Source organism: Parambassis ranga, chromosome 15, assembly GCF_900634625.1.
Source record: "Parambassis ranga chromosome 15, fParRan2.1, whole genome shotgun sequence".
NCBI lineage: Eukaryota > Metazoa > Chordata > Actinopteri > Ambassidae > Parambassis > Parambassis ranga.
The window spans coordinates 20,007,167-20,024,860 of record NC_041035.1 but is presented as its reverse complement, the minus strand read 5'-3'; the positions used below and the strand labels follow the sequence as shown (position 1 = coordinate 20,024,860).

The 17,694-nt window shown below is 46.5% G+C and overlaps 1 protein-coding gene across 1 annotated transcript in view; it reads left to right on the top strand.

Annotated features, from left to right (window-relative positions):
* Positions 1-5,734, top strand: part of socs5b (suppressor of cytokine signaling 5b) — an 8,298-nt gene extending 2,564 nt beyond the window's left edge. The window contains exon 2 of the mRNA XM_028423543.1: positions 2,014-5,734. Within this exon, the coding sequence (XP_028279344.1) occupies positions 2,033-3,712 (1,680 nt within the window). The 5' untranslated portion in view covers positions 2,014-2,032 and the 3' untranslated portion in view covers positions 3,713-5,734. The remainder of the gene's footprint in view (positions 1-2,013) is intronic.
* The last annotated feature ends 11,960 nt before the right edge of the window (positions 5,735-17,694 follow it).

Here is a 17,694-nt window from a genome sequence, read left to right as displayed (position 1 = left end):
ACTGCTGATTAGGCATGTTTAAGTGTCTATAGTGTAACAAGCTGGGAGATCAGTGATCATTAGAATCTCATGATAAATTGGAATCATCCGGTCTGTAGTGGCTTTAGTTAAAAGTCTGTTTTGAGTCATTAAAATCAGTTTGTTTGTTACATTTGAGGACCAACAAACCAACATGTGCTTTTTCCTTTTTATTCAGTGTAGTTGCAAAATGTCTCGCATAAGGTGTTTATATAATACAGAGACATGAGAAGACATTATTAGAGTGTTTCCCATGGGCGCACGGTCTGTGGATTTGACATCAGCAATGGCAAAATAGAAGGTGTTACAAGTACAAGTTCACAAATCTGGAAGCCTGATGGTGATGATGTTGTGGGAAACTGGGGCATTCCAGTCAGTAGCACTCTGTCTGTGATGTAGCAGTCAGCCGACAACACTCATTAAACTGGAGAGACGGTGTTCTTCATCATTCCATGATGTCAAATAAATAAGGATTATTTTTTAACAGCGAAGCTGAGACAATATTGAAGCTGACAACCGTGTTCAAGAATCATGCTGCTAAAGATGAGTGAAAGGATGCCATCCTTTTAAAAGCACTCATATGACTTTTCTTTTTTTCTTTTGCACTGAAGTCATGACCAGAGGCTGTAGTACTGAAAATCTTACTCAAGTGTTTACAAAGCCCAGGGCTGTTGTGACTCTGTGTCAACGCTGTTATGTATAAAAAAAAAACACAAACAGCAGAGCCAAGTCTTAAGCCGGCTGAGGTGGTAACGGCGCCCAACAGTCCATAGGACACAATTAACACAAGGCACACCTCTGATTATGCACAGCTGGCACACCGGCTGTGTTTTGAGTTTGTAAGCAGTATAAAGAGGAGTTCTACAGTCCAGCTTTACAGTGTGACCTCTGTGTGAAAGGGGAGTGTGTGGATTGAAGGGATGATAACGGTTTAATTCCCTAGACTCCAGATGATGTTCTAAAGCTTTGAAAGAAGCCTTTCAAACCAGTTTAATCATTGTAATTTGTAGAATTTTACTGTAGTTCACATGCTGCATGGATGTTATGATAATAGCGCAAATCACATTGATTTCTGTTTATCAGATTGGTTTATTGGTGCTCTGTGCTCAGGACCTGGCGTCATGTGAACTGCTCCTTGTGAATCAACTAACTCATCAGCCATGTGCCGAAGTCCAGTCTTGCTTCCTGTCCATCTCTGTCTCAGCTGACAGTGCCAATCCATAATGTCTTTATCAATATTTATTCTTCACTGTGCTGATTGGTTGAAGGGATGCCAGGTAGGTGGATAGCCGCCTTTGAGCCAAGAAGCAGGGAAGGAAGAGAGCGGAAAGGTTTGTTGCGTGACTGTAGCTTAGAAAAGATGTGTAAAAGTCAGGGTTGCATATTGTTGTGTCTTGTGAAGATATTTTTGCTTGTTTTTATGAATCTTAATGTGTAATGGATCCAGCAACGGGAAGGAAACGCTGCATTATGGATCTTTCTGAGGTTTGAGTTTGGCAGGTCACTCACCTGTAGTGCTTGTGCTCTTCACCTGAATGCAGTGGTGGTTGCTACTTCTTCCAAATCGCTGTCAAATTGTAGTGGAGTGATAAATCAGCAGCATATGTGAGTGAGTGTGTGTGTGTGTGTGTCTGCTGCTGTTACAGGGAAAGTTTTTGGTCAGGTCTAGACTGGCTCTGTAATACAGTACATACCAGCAGATCAGCTGTGAGCAGATCCTGGGTTCATTTTTAGCTGTGGCCTTGTGTCCCTGCACGTCTGCCTGGCAACTCTGAGCTCTGCTGTTCAAACTACTCAAGCTCACCCACCTCTCAGACACTTTGGCCCCGTTATACTCTCACCATGTCTAATTACTGGATACACAGTAGTCTGGGGAATTTAAATGTAGGACATTCTTTATGTGGCGTGTACCTCGGTGTTGAATGTTGGCACGGCTGCTGTCATGAGGTTTTCCTCACCTGTGACTTAATCATCCTCGTCTCCTGTTTCCTTCAGGTCCTCGAGGCTCTTATTGATGAAGAAAGTGAGCAACATGTGGAGCAACCTGAAGAGCAGATGCCAGACACTCTTTCACAGTTCAGGCCCCGGTGAAAGCAGGGTAGAGGCAGATACCGTCCACTGTGTGCTGGATCTTGGTCAGGGAGGAAGCTCAGGTGAGTCTCAGACTTCAGGAGCGTCCAGCCCATCACGGAGCCTCCTCCCAGTGCCAGTTGTAACAGGACGCCGCCATCACAACTGCGTGTCAGACATCCCTCAAATCGTTGAGATCACCATCGACAAGGACACTGAGGATGTGAGGGGGGGTTCGGGGGGTGTCCCCATGGCCCGCAGAGACTCCTATTCCCGGCATGCTCCTTGGGGGGGCAAGAAAAAACACTCATGTTCCACCAAAACCCAGAGCTCTCTGGAGGCTGATAGGCGGTCTGGGCGCTTACGTGGAAGTGGGAACCGCAGGGACAGGCGTTATGGAGTCGGCTCCATCCAGGAGATGAATGACTCTGTGTCAGGAGGACGCAGTCTCAACGCTCGCTCTTTGCGCCAGCGGCTAAGTGATACAGTTGGGTTGTGCTTACCCCTGCCTGCTCGTAGACGCTCCCGCTCTACTAAGAACCCTGTCACCTCCAAACGTAAGATTCACCTGACGGAGCTCATGCTGGAGACATGTCCCTTCCCACCTGGATCAGACCTTGCTCACAAGTGGCACTTGATCAAACAACACACAGCACCAGTCAGCCCGCATTCCTCCACTGCCCTTCTGGATGCCTTTGACCCGGCCCATCCCTCTCCTGAGGATGAGGAGGAGCGTCTGCGGGAGCGTCGCAGACTTAGCATCGAGGAAGGTGTGGACCCACCACCTAATGCACAGATCCACACCCTGGAGGCCTCAGTGCCAGGTTCCTCTCTCTACAAACTGGGACCAAAGATGGCTCCTGGCATGGGAGAGGCCTCTGGGGAAGGACGGGCCTCAGGGGCTGGCAGCTGTGTGGGTGCTGGATCATCGGGAGCCTGCGCACAGGTGTTGGGGTCTGCATCAGCCCAGGACTGTGACTCTGAGGAGGATTCCACCACCCTATGTTTGCAGGCCAGGAGGCCCAAACAGAGGCATGCCTCTGGAGATGGTCACCTGAGCCGGCAGCAGCCTGGACCCTGGAAGGTTCACACCCAGATAGACTACATCCACTGCCTGGTGCCAGACCTCTTGCAGATCACAGCTCTGCCCTGTTACTGGGGCGTGATGGACCGCTACGAGGCCGAGGCGCTGCTGGACGGGCGGCCAGAGGGCACCTTCCTGCTGCGCGACTCAGCCCAGGAAGACTACCTCTTCTCTGTTAGCTTCCGCCGCTACAACCGATCCCTGCACGCACGCATTGAGCAGTGGAACCACAACTTCAGCTTCGACGCTCACGACCCTTGTGTTTTCCACTCTTCCACCGTCACAGGACTGCTGGAGCACTACAAGGACCCCAGCGCCTGCATGTTTTTCGAACCGCTGCTTACAGCACCTCTCCATCGGACCTTTCCCTTTGCCCTGCAGCACCTGGCACGGGCTGCCATCTGCCGCTGGACCACCTACGATGGTATAGGCTCCCTCCCGTTGCCCCCCGCCCTACAGGACTTCCTCAAGGAGTATCACTATAAACAGAAAGTACGAGTTCGCTGGCTGGAGAGGGAACCGCCACTCAAGGTCAAATAGGGCGGCTTCTCCGTTGCCTGTGCACACACGGCAGGAGGATTACAGAACTTTAGAAATTCCTTGTTAGCCAGTAGGAGGCTTTTCTGACACGGCTTTCTCTCTGGTGGGGGATGGAATTTAAGTGTAACAAGCTATACAAGATTCATTCTAATCTTTGTTTTAGTTATTACTTACATCACAGAAAATACATATGATTATATTCAGTATAACGCTGTCTGGCAAGCACATGTTTTTGTGTTGGAGCAGGTTGTTTGTTGGAGCAGGGAAGGAAGACACAAATATCAGTGCTTTGTGTCCTTTCTCTCCTGCCTTTGTGCTAAACGTCTGCCTGATCCCACCACATCACCCTGCCTGAAGACCTGCCTGCATGCCTCCCCTGTTCATCCCAAATTTCTATTTAGGCCCACATGACTATGTTGTACAGCTCACTTGGTGCTTTCTCTATTTTCTTTCCCTTCATTAGCTTGTCGAAGCGCCTAATGGAGCACCTTCCCAAGAGAAGGTGTGTGTGTGTGTTTGAGTGAGTGTGTGGGTTGAGAGGGCATCTGGAGGTGCTATTGGTATATTGCAGTCAGAGCCTGTCCCATGGATAGAGCTACATAAGGCACATTCTTTGCCATCTGATTGGAGTGAGCATCAGCAAAACTGGAGACGAGGACAGATTCTTAGAGGGTCCATAAAGGCCAGGACAGCACATCAGGGAATTTAGGGTGTTTTTACATGTATCCTTAGAAAACCCACCATTTCACCCTCAAGCAGTATAAATAATACATTTGTCCACTGTGTCCTGTTTAGTGAGCAAGCTTAACATGTCAGCTTTATTCCTCCTGTGCGGTATTGCTTTTGGAAATATTCACAATTCAGCTTAAAAACGTCATCACTCTTCTGCCTTTAGCTCGACAGCTTCAAGTTTCATACTCTCAAACTTAGGCGGCATCTTCCATGCAGAAACCTTTGTCCTTGTGTTTCCTGTAGGTTACCACACATTTGAACCGAAGCGGCTCGTGTGACAAATAGTGAATGAAGACAATCAATGAAATCAGATTATCAGCATTTCTTAGAACTCTTTATTAAGACAAAGGTCAGAGATGGACGGTGGCTAACCTCGTGGATTCTAGAAAGGCTTGATGATCCACTACCAAGTTTAGATTGCAGTATAAATGTACTTCTTTGAAAATGGATGCTGTTTACTTGCCCATTCTATGGTGCAGCAGTTTAAGATCTCACACCTTCCCCTCATCGCCCTGTAGCATTCATAGCGATAGCAGTGAGTGTCAGTTCTTAGGAGGTTGCCATATACTCGAGAGCTTTAGTTATGCAATCTGAACGATTTTAGCCATGTGTTATCTCGTCAGCTTGAAGAGTGTAACCTATGTGCCTTTTTCAGAAAACATTACTGGCTCTGTAATCATGAGGTGCTTCAAAGGACGCTATCAAATGAGACTGAAGCTAATAATAACAATAAAGAGGTGGGTGAGCTGTGAGCTCCCTTTCGTGTGCTAAATATTTTGTAACAGGTGCTTTTTTGATTATTGAATAGGTCGTAGATTAACATCCGTTCTAACTCAGTGGGGAAACCGTTGGTCTCTCTGTGTGTATTTTAGTGTTACGTTGTTAGCGGGTCCAAAGCTAGCTGTGCTGCTGTAGCATATTTCAGGAGAAGATACACATGTAGACTGTCTTCAAGTGGATCTAATGACAGGGTGTGGAGGGTTACCTCTGATGATGATGATGATGATGCCCAGTTTAGCCATCAGTGTTAAAGCCAATCCATGTGCAGCAGTGCGAACTTCTGAGTTAGTTATTTATTAACAAGGGTTTTTAAATGATTACATTAAATACACTTTTAAATAAACCTACACACGTAAATCAGATAAGATTTGTTAAACCCTCTCAGGGTTTTAGGAAAAAAAAATACACACACTACCGTTCAAAGGTTTGGGGTCACTTGGAAAATGAAGATAACATTAAAGTAATCAGACTACAGTCCAGACATTGTTGTAAATGACTATTCTAGTTAGAAAAGGCTGATTTTTAATGGAATATATACAAAGGTATACAGAGGCCCTTTCCCAGCAGCCATCACTCCTGTGTTCTAATGCTACATTGTGTTAAAAAGGCTCATTGATGATTAGAAAACTCCTGTGAAATGTTAGCACAGCTGATCAGAGAAGCTGTAGAACTGGCCTGGTGAGCCCAGACTTTTGAACAGTAGCAGTGTAAATCTAATTTTGAAGGATTCTTTCAGATCGGACAGTGTGTGTGTGTACGTGGAGTTTTCAAAACTTCTGACACATTATGTCGCTAATAATCATCTAAATCCGTAAATAATTTAAAAATAAAATCAATAAAAAATGTGATTTTCCTGCCGTAATGAGGTTCCATGTAAAGATTGCAGCTCTTATAATGTAGAAAACTGTCGAATTATTGATGGGGAAACCCATAACAAGCCTATTTCCACTAAGGAGCTTTCTTCCCAAAGTCTCAAAACAAATGCAGATGTTACATCTTATCTGAACAAAGCCTAACTATAATATTATATATAGCTGAAACGTGAGGTCCTGCTCATTAAGGAGGTGCTCTGTCAAGTTCTCAGACCAGTTTCTGTCAGCCCACACATCCGTTAAAAGATATTTTAATCCTCATTTGTGAGAATGAATCATGAACAAACGTCACTGCTTTGCCCATGAATATCTGTGACCAAAGCCTTTGCACACATCTACATGTATTAATTAGTGGGCTAAAGCTTATTATTTAACATATTAGTATGGACGAGCCTGCTTGTATCAAACTCTCAGATGTTGTATTTTAGTGCTCCTCCCCGCGCTTTGTTCTCAGAAAGCTTGAATACTGCATGGTGATCACCTGTCTCTGTTAGGAGGAAGGGAATAAGGCTGACATTCGCTTGCTTGCATGTGCACTTTTTTTTTAACATCTTGATCTGAGAATCCTCCACATTATACGGCAGACTGTCAGTCTCATTGCCAGCTGTCTCCCATGCTACCGCCTAGCAGTGGCACACAGCTCACTGCAGTGCCCCATCCTATATGAGCAAGTACTGAGTACAGGCTAACGCTATGTTGGGATGTAAATTTACTGGGTACTATAAGGGCCACTCTGTGTTGCCTTCCAGCTGCCATGTGACCGAGGGACGCCTTTTATTATTATTATCATACATCTGCTCTCTCTCTCTCTCTCTCTCTCTCTCTCTCTCCCCCTGCCATCACTGCGCTGAAGCAGGGGTGACTGTGGTAGACTTTCTTCCTCTCCCGTCTGTCCATCCCGTTAGGGCGATGTCAGGCTAAAGTGAACGTTAAAGAGCAGGAGAGACGGCCGGCGTGCTCACAGAGAGGGCGAGGGATTTGTTGAAGTAAACAGCACTTTAATTGTGTATTTGTGTTGTACAGTGCAGCCTGCAGGTGTTGGGACAGAGACGCACGCTTCCGTTTGCTCGTTATTCCAGCATATTATAAAGTAAATGACTACTCGGTGACTCAGATGTCATGTTGTCGTATAAAGATATCCATCTGCACACACAAATTAGCCTCCGAGTCTGTCGCCACATCAGGGGACTGTCTTCTGTTTTGCCATCATTGGTTACTTTCAATTAAACATTTCTTATTTTCTGCCCATATGCTGCACTAAAGAGCCCGATCAGCTGTCCTACTGTCCAAACACTTGTGGTCAGCACTGTATGTGTGGCAGGACTTTGGCGAGTGAGGTGGGGGTGGAGCTGGTGGTCCTGAAATATTTCGCTCATATTCAGACGTTGTGTAGATGAGTTGTTCCCTCCACCTTGCTGCAGACGTGGTGCGTGTGTGTGTGTGTGTTGCGTGGGAGGACGTTATGGACAGAGCCACACAGAGGGTTCCCGTGGAGGGGGCGCAGAGCGGAGTGTGAGGGGTGATCAGCTGATCAGCAGTGACTCCTATGAACAGCGCCTCTCTGCTCCTGTCCCAGCTCCTCTTAATCTCAGGCAGGCCCATTGCAAAGGAGAGTCCCCAGGACCCTCTCTCAGCCCAGTTTTCCCCATGGGAAATATCTGACATTAACCGTAGCACATGTTTGCCATATAACCGGTAGATTTAGGAGGAAAAAAACCTTGTTTGTATGATGAATGATGGATTCATGTAAAAGACATTTTTATTCTTCTGTGGTGCATAAACTGTCTGGAACACACAAACATTTTGCACACTTCTTCTTCTGACACCTGCACTATCCCAGGTATCCACACACACACACACACACACCCTCCTGTCCCACCACAACACCCTAAACCAGGAATGTGTAAACATGGACCACGTTTAGCCACCTTTCTCTCACCCCTTTTCCACCAAGGCCGGTGCTTAACCAGATTTCTTTTTAAAATAAAACACATGTAGCATCTAGTCTGCCTCATCCAAAGATGAAATATGTGATGAAGATGATTGCAGCTCAGTGCTAGCATGCTTTGCATTGGTGGAAAGGGGGCATGTGTGACTCCCTCCCTTTAAAAAAACAATTAAATAGATAAGGGAAAATGGGTGTTTCTGTGTATATTCTATGTTTTAAGAAACAAACATGGCGTTATCTGACCATATAGTGTCATCATTATGACACAGTTTAGCTACACTATGAGCAGGAAACCACTGGGTCTGGTCTAAAGGAGAGACAGGCTGGTTGTGTGTAGACTTCCACACCACCCCTCACACCTCGGTACGACTCATGGTTTCAGATCTTAGAAGACTAAAAACACAAATAGATATTTAGAAGAAAAAAAAAACGTCATGTTCCCATATATATTTTAGAAAGCTGGGTTAAGTGCTATATGCAAACAGAAAAAGATGTATGAAAGAATGATTATTTTTCATTATTACTTCTCCCTAATATGCAATGGAGTGTAGTGTAACAATGGTTGCAATCCTCTGTCACTTTAATGCTGTATGTGCACATTGGTTGCTGTGTGGATGTGGGTGCCGAGGCAACAGGACTTGACAATGATGGGAACTAATGGTTGTCACTGCAGCACCCAGACCCGTTCCCAGAATGCCTTATTCGTCCTGGCCAATCACAGAAGCCCTTTAAATCCTGGGGCCGCAGGCCGAGCGAGTGCGCGAGCTGCCGTCAGACGAATATCGCTGTTCTGTTTTCTTCTGCCTCCCCCTCACCTGTTTCTTTATTTTTATTTTGTTCTCCCCCCCCTCTGGTGTCAGGTAGGATGCGGAGCGTGTAAATGGCATACTCATGTTCACATTTCACTGTCTGTTCTGTGTCTGATTCACCATTCAGAAAGAAGAAACAGTTGTTTTCCAGTATAACCTGTTCATTTCTAAGAGCCGTACGATGCGACACTTGTAGCTGTCACTCTTGGTGCTTGGCTTATGCTTCATTGTCTTAATATTCCAAATAAAACTGTTAAGTGTAATCCACACTGGCCCATGACATCATATTGAGTGTGGCGTTTTTTTCTGATGCCTGTGAATGTGTCCTAACGGCGAGTCAGGCGGTCATGTTGGGCTGTTACCCACTGTCAGCGCTGATAACATCACACCCACATCATAATGTGAATTGCTGCCGCCTTCCAGGCACATGTGTCAGTCAGAGCTGTTCCCTTATATAACATGTCTCTACCTGTGGTCGATGGAAAGGTGTGGAGACTATAGATGACAGACATAAGTGTGTGTGTGTGTCCCAATAAATAGATTAGATTTAGAGCATTTAACAATCTTCAAGTGTACTCAGTCTGCATCGTGTTCTGACTTGAAAACTTCCAGGATGAATGAAGAGTAAGAAAGAAAGCAGAGTAAGATTGTAAAGAGAGACGTGAGCTAAAGAAATTCCACCCGGACTACAGACTCTGAACGACGGGTCTGCGGAGGGTCACCAGTGGGTGCTGCTTCCAATGCAGTGTGGAGAAAAACAAAGCAAAGAGGAGTTTGGAAAATGTCGAGTCCAAAGTCTGTTATCTGTACCATCACATGTGAAGGTTGTGCTGTGTTGTGTGGAACAGCTCAACCTTGATTGACTTTGAATTGGTTGTTCCAGCCTCCCACACTTCCACAGGGATTACTTGGAATTGCACCAGCTCCCTGTGTGCACACAGTGACAATGGTTGGTTTTGTGTACGGTAGGTTAGGTTAGGGTTAGGGTTAGGGTTTAGGGCGGGGTCGGGGTAGACTGCTATTGATTCACACTACTGGGAGCATTTTTCGACAGGACAGAGGCCACACAGCAACGACTCAGACTGACATGACTCCATCCCTGGCTCATCTTTGATTTGTGTGATAAAGCACAACCAAGCTGCAGCCTTCGGGGCTCAAACTTGAAGCCCATGCGGAAGTGTCAAAACCTGTAACACCTGTACAACAACCTGTACAACTCAATTGTTTTAATTATATTCAGACTTAAAATTACGTGTAATTATGGGCGTTGCCGCTTGAGCGACAGACGGTTGACGTATTACAGCACGAGTTTCCTGCTTCCACGATCACCCACCCCCCTAAACTCCACTCATGCTCCCGCTCTTTGTCCGTATTGGGAGTTTTGGTGGACATGACGCTGCCAACATGGCGGCTGGTGATTGATCACTGATTGGTTCGATTGAATATTGAAGTTTAAACTTAGTTGTTCTGGTGCGTGACTTTCACCTAGTGGCTCATGCACTCATGGTGACAGTGATTGGTCTTAGCCTTAGCCACCTTTAGCTCAGTCACTGTAGCCCTCACAAAGAATAACTCGGTCGCTCATGTGAACGCTCAGATAGCTGAGTGACTTCTGTGCACACTGATAGGACCCGGCCTTGTATATTGCTTAATGAAACATGACCTTAACTGACTCTAGCTGTAGCCTGCGCATGTTTCCTCACAACAATCAAGAAGGACGACTTCAAAGCTCTATTGTGTACGACTGTTTCGGTCTCTCGCACGTGCACGAGGAGAACTATATAACTGTGTGTCAGTTTTTGTGTAGATAAAGTTGGATAAGTGGGTCGCGAGTGTCAGCTAGTTACTTCTTCTCACCCAATTCATATGTCATCAAAATGTAAAGTGCATATTAAACATAAATCTAAAAAGCATCATAGTGTTTACTCAAAAATATACGGTAATATTGAAATCTTAAAAAAAAATAGGAAAATTTACAGAAAAGTCTGGAAATCTTCAGCATGTTTTGCTAGAACATGATCAATCATCCATTTCTTCCATTCCAAGTATTTGTTGAGCTCACCTATAGCTGCTGATCTGACAGACCCGCCTCCCCACACCCACGCCAACCATGCCCGGAGTCCCACCCCCCGCCACTGTGCCCAGCAGCAGCAGCAGGTATGCAGACGGACACGACCAAGCTGCCTGGAACTTCACAGTTAAGTATTTGTTCATTTGAAATGAAGTATAAATAGCATGTGGGTTATCGGTTTCAAGTTAGCTACCCAAGGATTATGAATAATTGACGCCCTCCCAGGAGGAGGGGGAGGGGGGAGAGGGTGAGGGCGAGCTAGCATACAGGGCAAGAAACCTTCTGCCGAGACCAGAAACCAACCAAACCCAGTCATAAAAAGTACACGCTCGTGTCCGCGCTCTCAAAGCAAACCCTCCAGTCCCCACCCCCTGTTAAACTGTCGCCACCACCGGAATAGAAAGCAAGCAATAACTCTCCAGCAATAAGTTGTGGAATCCAGAGGTGGATGTGGGTCACTGACATGAGGAGGAGGAGGATGAAAGTGCAGACGATGAAGGTCTTATCAGCAGGCCAAACCCTCACAGATTTCATCTGTGTGCGGCCCAGACGCCTCCTTATCAGCCGGCGTGCCGGCCTCCGCTGTACGCTGGGCTCTATCTGTGGTCGGCATATTGAAGCAGCTGTTGTTGGCAGCAACATCAAGAAGCACGTCCAGGGTGAGAACCATCACGCTGCCCTCGAGATGAAGTTTATGTTTCTGCTGAGATTGTTTTGGCACAGTTCCTTTTTGAAAAGATGCACTTAAATGGTCCGCTCTTCACGCTTTATTTACTGTGGGAAAAATGTCCCCTCCTAGTTTAACACACTTAGTCAAGTGGTCCATGATGGCAATATGGCGACCACTGCGCTCCAAGCGAGAGAAGAGTTATCAGTCTGAGGGTGGGAAGCAGGTGAACAGGTGTGCATGGAGCCGAGGCTCATCCACAGTTACAGACTTCCAGGATCTGCCTCGATGATTCTGGCAGACTGTGCCAATCATAGACTACATATAGCTACAGACCGGGGCGTCCATGATCTCACCCAAAGTTTTCTCAAAGAGCCGTTTTGATTTTTTGTGTAGACCCTGACTGTCCACCTAAACTCCTGGTTACTTCAAATACAGGCAGGTTGGCGTTTGGTGCCACTTGGATTGTCACATGATTAGATCAGACTTTGCACTCAGACCTGCAATTGTCAATTATCTGAAACAACAACACCTTAAAGGTTAAAACATTGCATGAGCGAAGGTTATCAAGAAAAAATGGATAAGCGGGCCACCTATAAAGTTTATAAGGAAGCCATTTTTAAATGAAAAAGCAGAAAATTTTCTTTTTTTTTTGGTTAAAGAAGTTACAGAAGCTGAGATGAGCTAGCTTAGCAGAAAGACTGTAAAGAGGCCCATGAACCTACCTGAATTAGTGATTTCAAAACGTTTTTAGTCATTTTTATTTTTAGCTTTTCACACCTGTGCGGCCGGTTTCACGGCCCCATTTTCTGAAACCACCAGCAGTGTGTGGGGGAAACTTTCCTCCCGTTACACTCTCTTGGGCTCATCTGACTCCTGTTTCACTTGTGAACTAGTTAGGCCTTTCATTTCCTTCACTTCTCGTGCTCTGAGCCCACAATTCTCCCCACACACACACACAGTGCTAAGCCCAGAGCTCAACACAGATATACACCACATGGCTCCCTGAGAGTTATCTGCACGCAAACTCCAGCGATGCTGGCATGAGGAGGAAGAGCGAAGGGACAGGACAGGGAGCGAGGAATAAGAGACGCTGCTGCTTTTCCAGCTCTGGAGCGCCGCCAAGTCTGCGGCGGCAGAGTGAGCGTTGACCTCCAGTTAACCTTACATGCACAGGCAGGCGCGCGCTCACACCAGGCATGCATCCATATTTCATAGCAGAAATATATCCGCCCGACAGTGTTTTACACCCACTGCAGAGCTCGCCTCCCAGTGGCTGAGCGGGCGGCGGTGGAGGAGGAGGAGGGCCGGGGCTGCTCCTCTTCCACCGACCAGGCCAAAAGCAACAGGGCCAATCGCACAATCATCTGGAGCAGAAGAGTCGAGGCGGCAACAGCAGCTTTAAAGAGCAACATCTGAGTGTCTGATTTCATAAATCAATAGCCTGATTGTGAGGGTCAGAGCTTCAGCACAGCTTACAGTAGGCAGCAGTTTGACCTTTGCCCCCTGAAGACTCCACCCCACTTGTCTAACATCTGCTCGCCAAATGAAGTAAAGGGAGTAAAGCCAAAGCCCCATCCAGGCCACGGTTAACCTTTTTCTTTGACAGCTCTCTCCTCCGTCCTCAGCTCCACGCAACTTGGACCACATGTGAACATTTCTTTTGTTCTCTGGCAGAGACGTTGGAAACTTTCAGTGGGCATGTCCTATTAATTCCTCTGTCTTCCCCTCCTCCTCTTCTCTTCCTCCTGAGATGCTATCTCCGTCTCTATATGTGTGCAGATTGTGAGCAGTTCAAATGTGCCTCTGCTTCTCTGCTTTCTACCACTTTTCTTCTCTCCTATTCCCCCGCGTCCTTCTCCTTTCAGTGCAGTGTATCATTGCTGCTTGGCTGTCCTCCGTCTCAACCCTGGGCTCGTTCAGCAGCTCTGCTTACTCTCACCCCTCGTCCTCCAGCGAGCCTCCGGAAAGTTCTCCCCTTGCTTTGAGCGCTGGCATTGGGAGATGAATCCATGTATGTGTTTATGGAGTTCTGACAAATTCCTTCCTCCTCGCTGCCTCTCTTGTGTTGCAGACTTGACTTGCTTGCATTATATTTAATCCCTCGTTCTCCGCGCAGGCAGGCAGGCAGAGGCCATGTGGTGGAAGAGCTGTGGGGGCTTGGGAGCCGGGAGCCGTGGCCTCTGCGGTGGCTGGTGCACCATTATGGAGGCAGCGGGACAGGCGAGCGATGGAGCTATGGGATGTGTGGTGGAGCTGTGTTTTCTTATGGTGGGTTATTGCCTGGGTCAGGAATACTGGTCACTCTGTAATTAATTGAGTCATAAATATGGTGTTTGGTATTAGGTTCTCCACTTGAGAAATGCACGGGGCTGCATCTGCTTCTGTGGGACCTGGATCCAGTTGTACCACGCCACATGCATGTGGTGGACTTTAGACTGGGGACTGATACACAGCAGCAACAAAAACACACATGATTCAGATTGGCAGCAGGAATGATTCTTTAATGATGGTGGCAGAATCAGGTGTGGGTGCAGCTCACATTTTTGAAGCATCTCATCCCTAATTCTGTGTTTTCTCTCCTACAACTCTCATTTTTAAATAAATCTCCACCATTCCTCACATATGGGAGCATGATCAGGGACTGACAGTGAAAGACACATCTTAGGAGGTGCGACTAGAGCCAAACGATGATATATTTGTAAGACTAACCCTGTAATTTAGTCCCTAAATGCAACAAAAAAAAGAATGAATGCATCTTAAAACAGCAGGAAACATCGGAGGAAAAGAACTGTGACATCATGGGATGAGACGCCAAGGGGTGTGTGTGTGTGTGTGTGTGTGTCAAAACAATGAGCTAAAACAGCTGAGGTTGAGAGTTGTGCCAGTTTATAGTCAACTGATGCTTTGTATCTGTAAGAATATTGATCGGCTGAATAACGTGCTTTTAAAAGGAACCACATGAAAAGATGCCGTGCAGCTCGGACTCAGTGAGAAGCTCCGCCGCCTGTCTTGACAACACGCAGAGGAAGAACAGACGGTGAGAAACGAGGCTGCTCTGCGGCCTCCTCACCGCGCCGGCTTTCCCAGAAGAATGAATCCCGTTCACACTGGAGAAAGTCATTCCAGCTAGAGTAGGATTGAGCCCAGACAGCCTTTAAGCTGGATGCGTTCAGACCTATTTTCAAATCTGGCTAGCACACACTTGTGTCCGCACTCAATCCAGCATGTTTGCGGTCCTCCAAACCACTAGGTGGCGCCTCGTGATATACAGAGTCAGTAGGACCGCGTGTGCGCATGTGTCATGCGGTTTTTAGTCCCGTGTCACTCCCCGTAAACCGGAAGTAGCACATCGCTAACCGGATTTGCTCGCCACATTTGCGTTCACACCTGAGCCACATTTGAGCCAATCCGGGTAGATCCACCTCTCGTGGGTGGATCTAGCCAGATTGAAATGAAACTGGATACAGCTGGATTCGAGGTGTTCACACTCAGAAAAAAACACATCTGGATTGATCTGGATGTGGCCGAATCCTGCTTAAACCACAATTTTTCCCCCAGTGTGAACGGGGTATAAGAGTGACCACAAAGGAGCCTGGAGGCTTTTCATCTGGGCCCCGGGGTCTTTTCTCCAGGATGACTGGGGCAGGAGAAGGGGCTCAACTGTCACACTATCCCCCCACCACCACCACCACCACCCTCCTCACTCTTTATCTGTTTCCCAGTGACTCACACAGCTGTTGTCACACCACTGGGCACCACTTATATGACCACAACCCGCCCAGGTTGTGTAAGGTCCGCTTGCTTTGGTAATGTGTTGACATATTTTGGCAGCTCCGGCCTCATGCTGTTTACATGCTGCTGATGTGTGTTTTATTTTGTCTGGCAGCTCTGACACATATCACTCTGCTCCAGGAACGAGCTTCTGTGGTGTTGGAGGATCATATGCATCCACTATAGATGCATTCAGTCCTCTCCTCCACCACACTGCATTCTCTGTTTCTCTCTTTTTTTTTTTTTAGGGAAGCTGACTCCTTCAGGAAGTTCCTCAGATCACACTCAGAGTGTTATTATCGAACACATTTTTCTAGAATCTGAGTCATTTTAGCTGCTGTTTCTAGTAATCTTTGTTTCCCTGGAAAATGTTCTTGGAGCGACGCAGTCTTTTTCTCAGCAAGGCTCAGCCTTACATCCTGCATGGGCGCTGCCCCCAAATCAACCACAGGTCATTGAGCAACTCTACCAGGGAGGCGGCTCGTTGGGTAACTCCTGTCAGGGCTGCAGGGTTAACCTTGGATTTTATCATCAGGCGGCTGTAAATGAATAAAAAAAAATAGTAACGAACAGTCAGTCCATTTATTGGTGTTTGAGTAGCCGGCTAAAAAAAATGTATTTTAAAAATGTAACAATGTTCACAGTCTCCTGCATGTGTATGTCTGTAACAGCAGCCGGGCATCGTTCCTCTGGCCCTGTGGCTCATTTATCTTTACTGGAAATCCCCCAGTCATCCTTTCCTTTCATGACAGACCAGACAGTCTCAGATCAGGAAAAAAAGTTTTATTTACAGTGCTGGGCTCTAAAAAAAAAAAAACAAGCATCCTTTGTTACAGTGTGTTTGAGTCAAAGGTTTGTGATTTGTTCTTATAAATTTGTTTATAAGATTATTAATTTATTTTCTTCCTTGTGGGAGGAAAAATATATTTAGTTCTTGTAAGTTTGTGGGGTTTTTTTTTTATATACAAATAGGTGATGTTTTTGAAACTTGTGATTTGTTTTCTTATATATTTGAGTTTTGGAGACACTTCCTGTTGACGTCATAGGAGAATGTGACGTCAACAGCAGAGCAGCTGGAGAAGAGCAATCGTAAAATGTAATATTTAAATTTTCTCTAATAAATCAGGCTCGTCCTTAATCCTGACAGGGGCTAGCGCCGCTACTGTTGGAACACGCCAGCCGCAGGAGTAGCGGGGGTGGAGACTGAAGGCGGAGGAAGCTGCGAGGATTGTCGCCGGTGGATTCATGAGGATGATCTGCGGAGGAAGGGAGCGAATTCGGCAGGTAAGTGCACTCAGGTTAAGTCAAACAGTTAATAGGCTAACCCGGAAGTTAGCAACTCATGGATTACCCCAACAAAATTGCTGGAAATGAACTCTTTAATGAACAAACGCGTTTTGGTCAGCGGGATAATCTTCATCACCAAACAGTTGATTTATGTTTTTGAAGCCTAATTATCGCCAGGAGTAAAAAGCTAATAATGTTAGCTTGACAGGAATAGCATTGACATTGGGGCGAGGCTAAGTGCTAAATGCTAACCCTAAAGGTTTTAGGGCTCATATCGTTTTCTTTGTTTTGTTTATATGATTATATTGGGTTGTATCCAGAATGTGTTTACATAGTTTCACATGGCCTATTAGACAGAAATGCATCGTTTACAGCTAGCTGTGCTGCGTGGATATGAAGCTCTTAGCGCAAGTTCAATCAGGAAGACTACTTCCACTCTTTCATCACTTCCCTCCAACCGCTTCCCTCTCGTCCTCCTCACTCCTGTCCCGCCTGCTCCCTCGCCCCTTTTCTCTTTTTCTGCCTCTCACCTAATCAGCTGGGTAATAGAGAGCAACTCCCTCGCTCCTCTCCTGCCCAATCACCGCTCAGCAATTCATTTAAAAATCTCCCCGTCTCCTCTCCAGCTGTCTTACGGATCGATCTCGGCAACCCTCCTCCACCCCAAGCTCCACCAGTTCCTCATCAGGACAAGGCCTCTCATCCCCTGCTCTTCTGCTCCTTCACCACCGCCACCAGGTCTAGACCCGGGGGATTCCTGCCTAAGCGGCCTCATCTCCTGTCCTTTCCCCCTTCGGTTGTCGGTCATCGCATCGGGGACTAGAACGCCAAAGCACATTTAATTCATTCATTCACTGTATTTCAATAAATTCTTTCCCATCTGAACATCTAGTCTCTCCTGATTGAACTGGCGTTATAGCTGATAAAGCTTCTGGTGCCCAGTGCCTGATGGTGCGATGGTTCAGCTCACAGGTCAGGCGCTGTGCAGCTGCAGCAGCTATTCTGCAGCCTGCTGCATGTATATTTGTAGTAGTGATCTGTA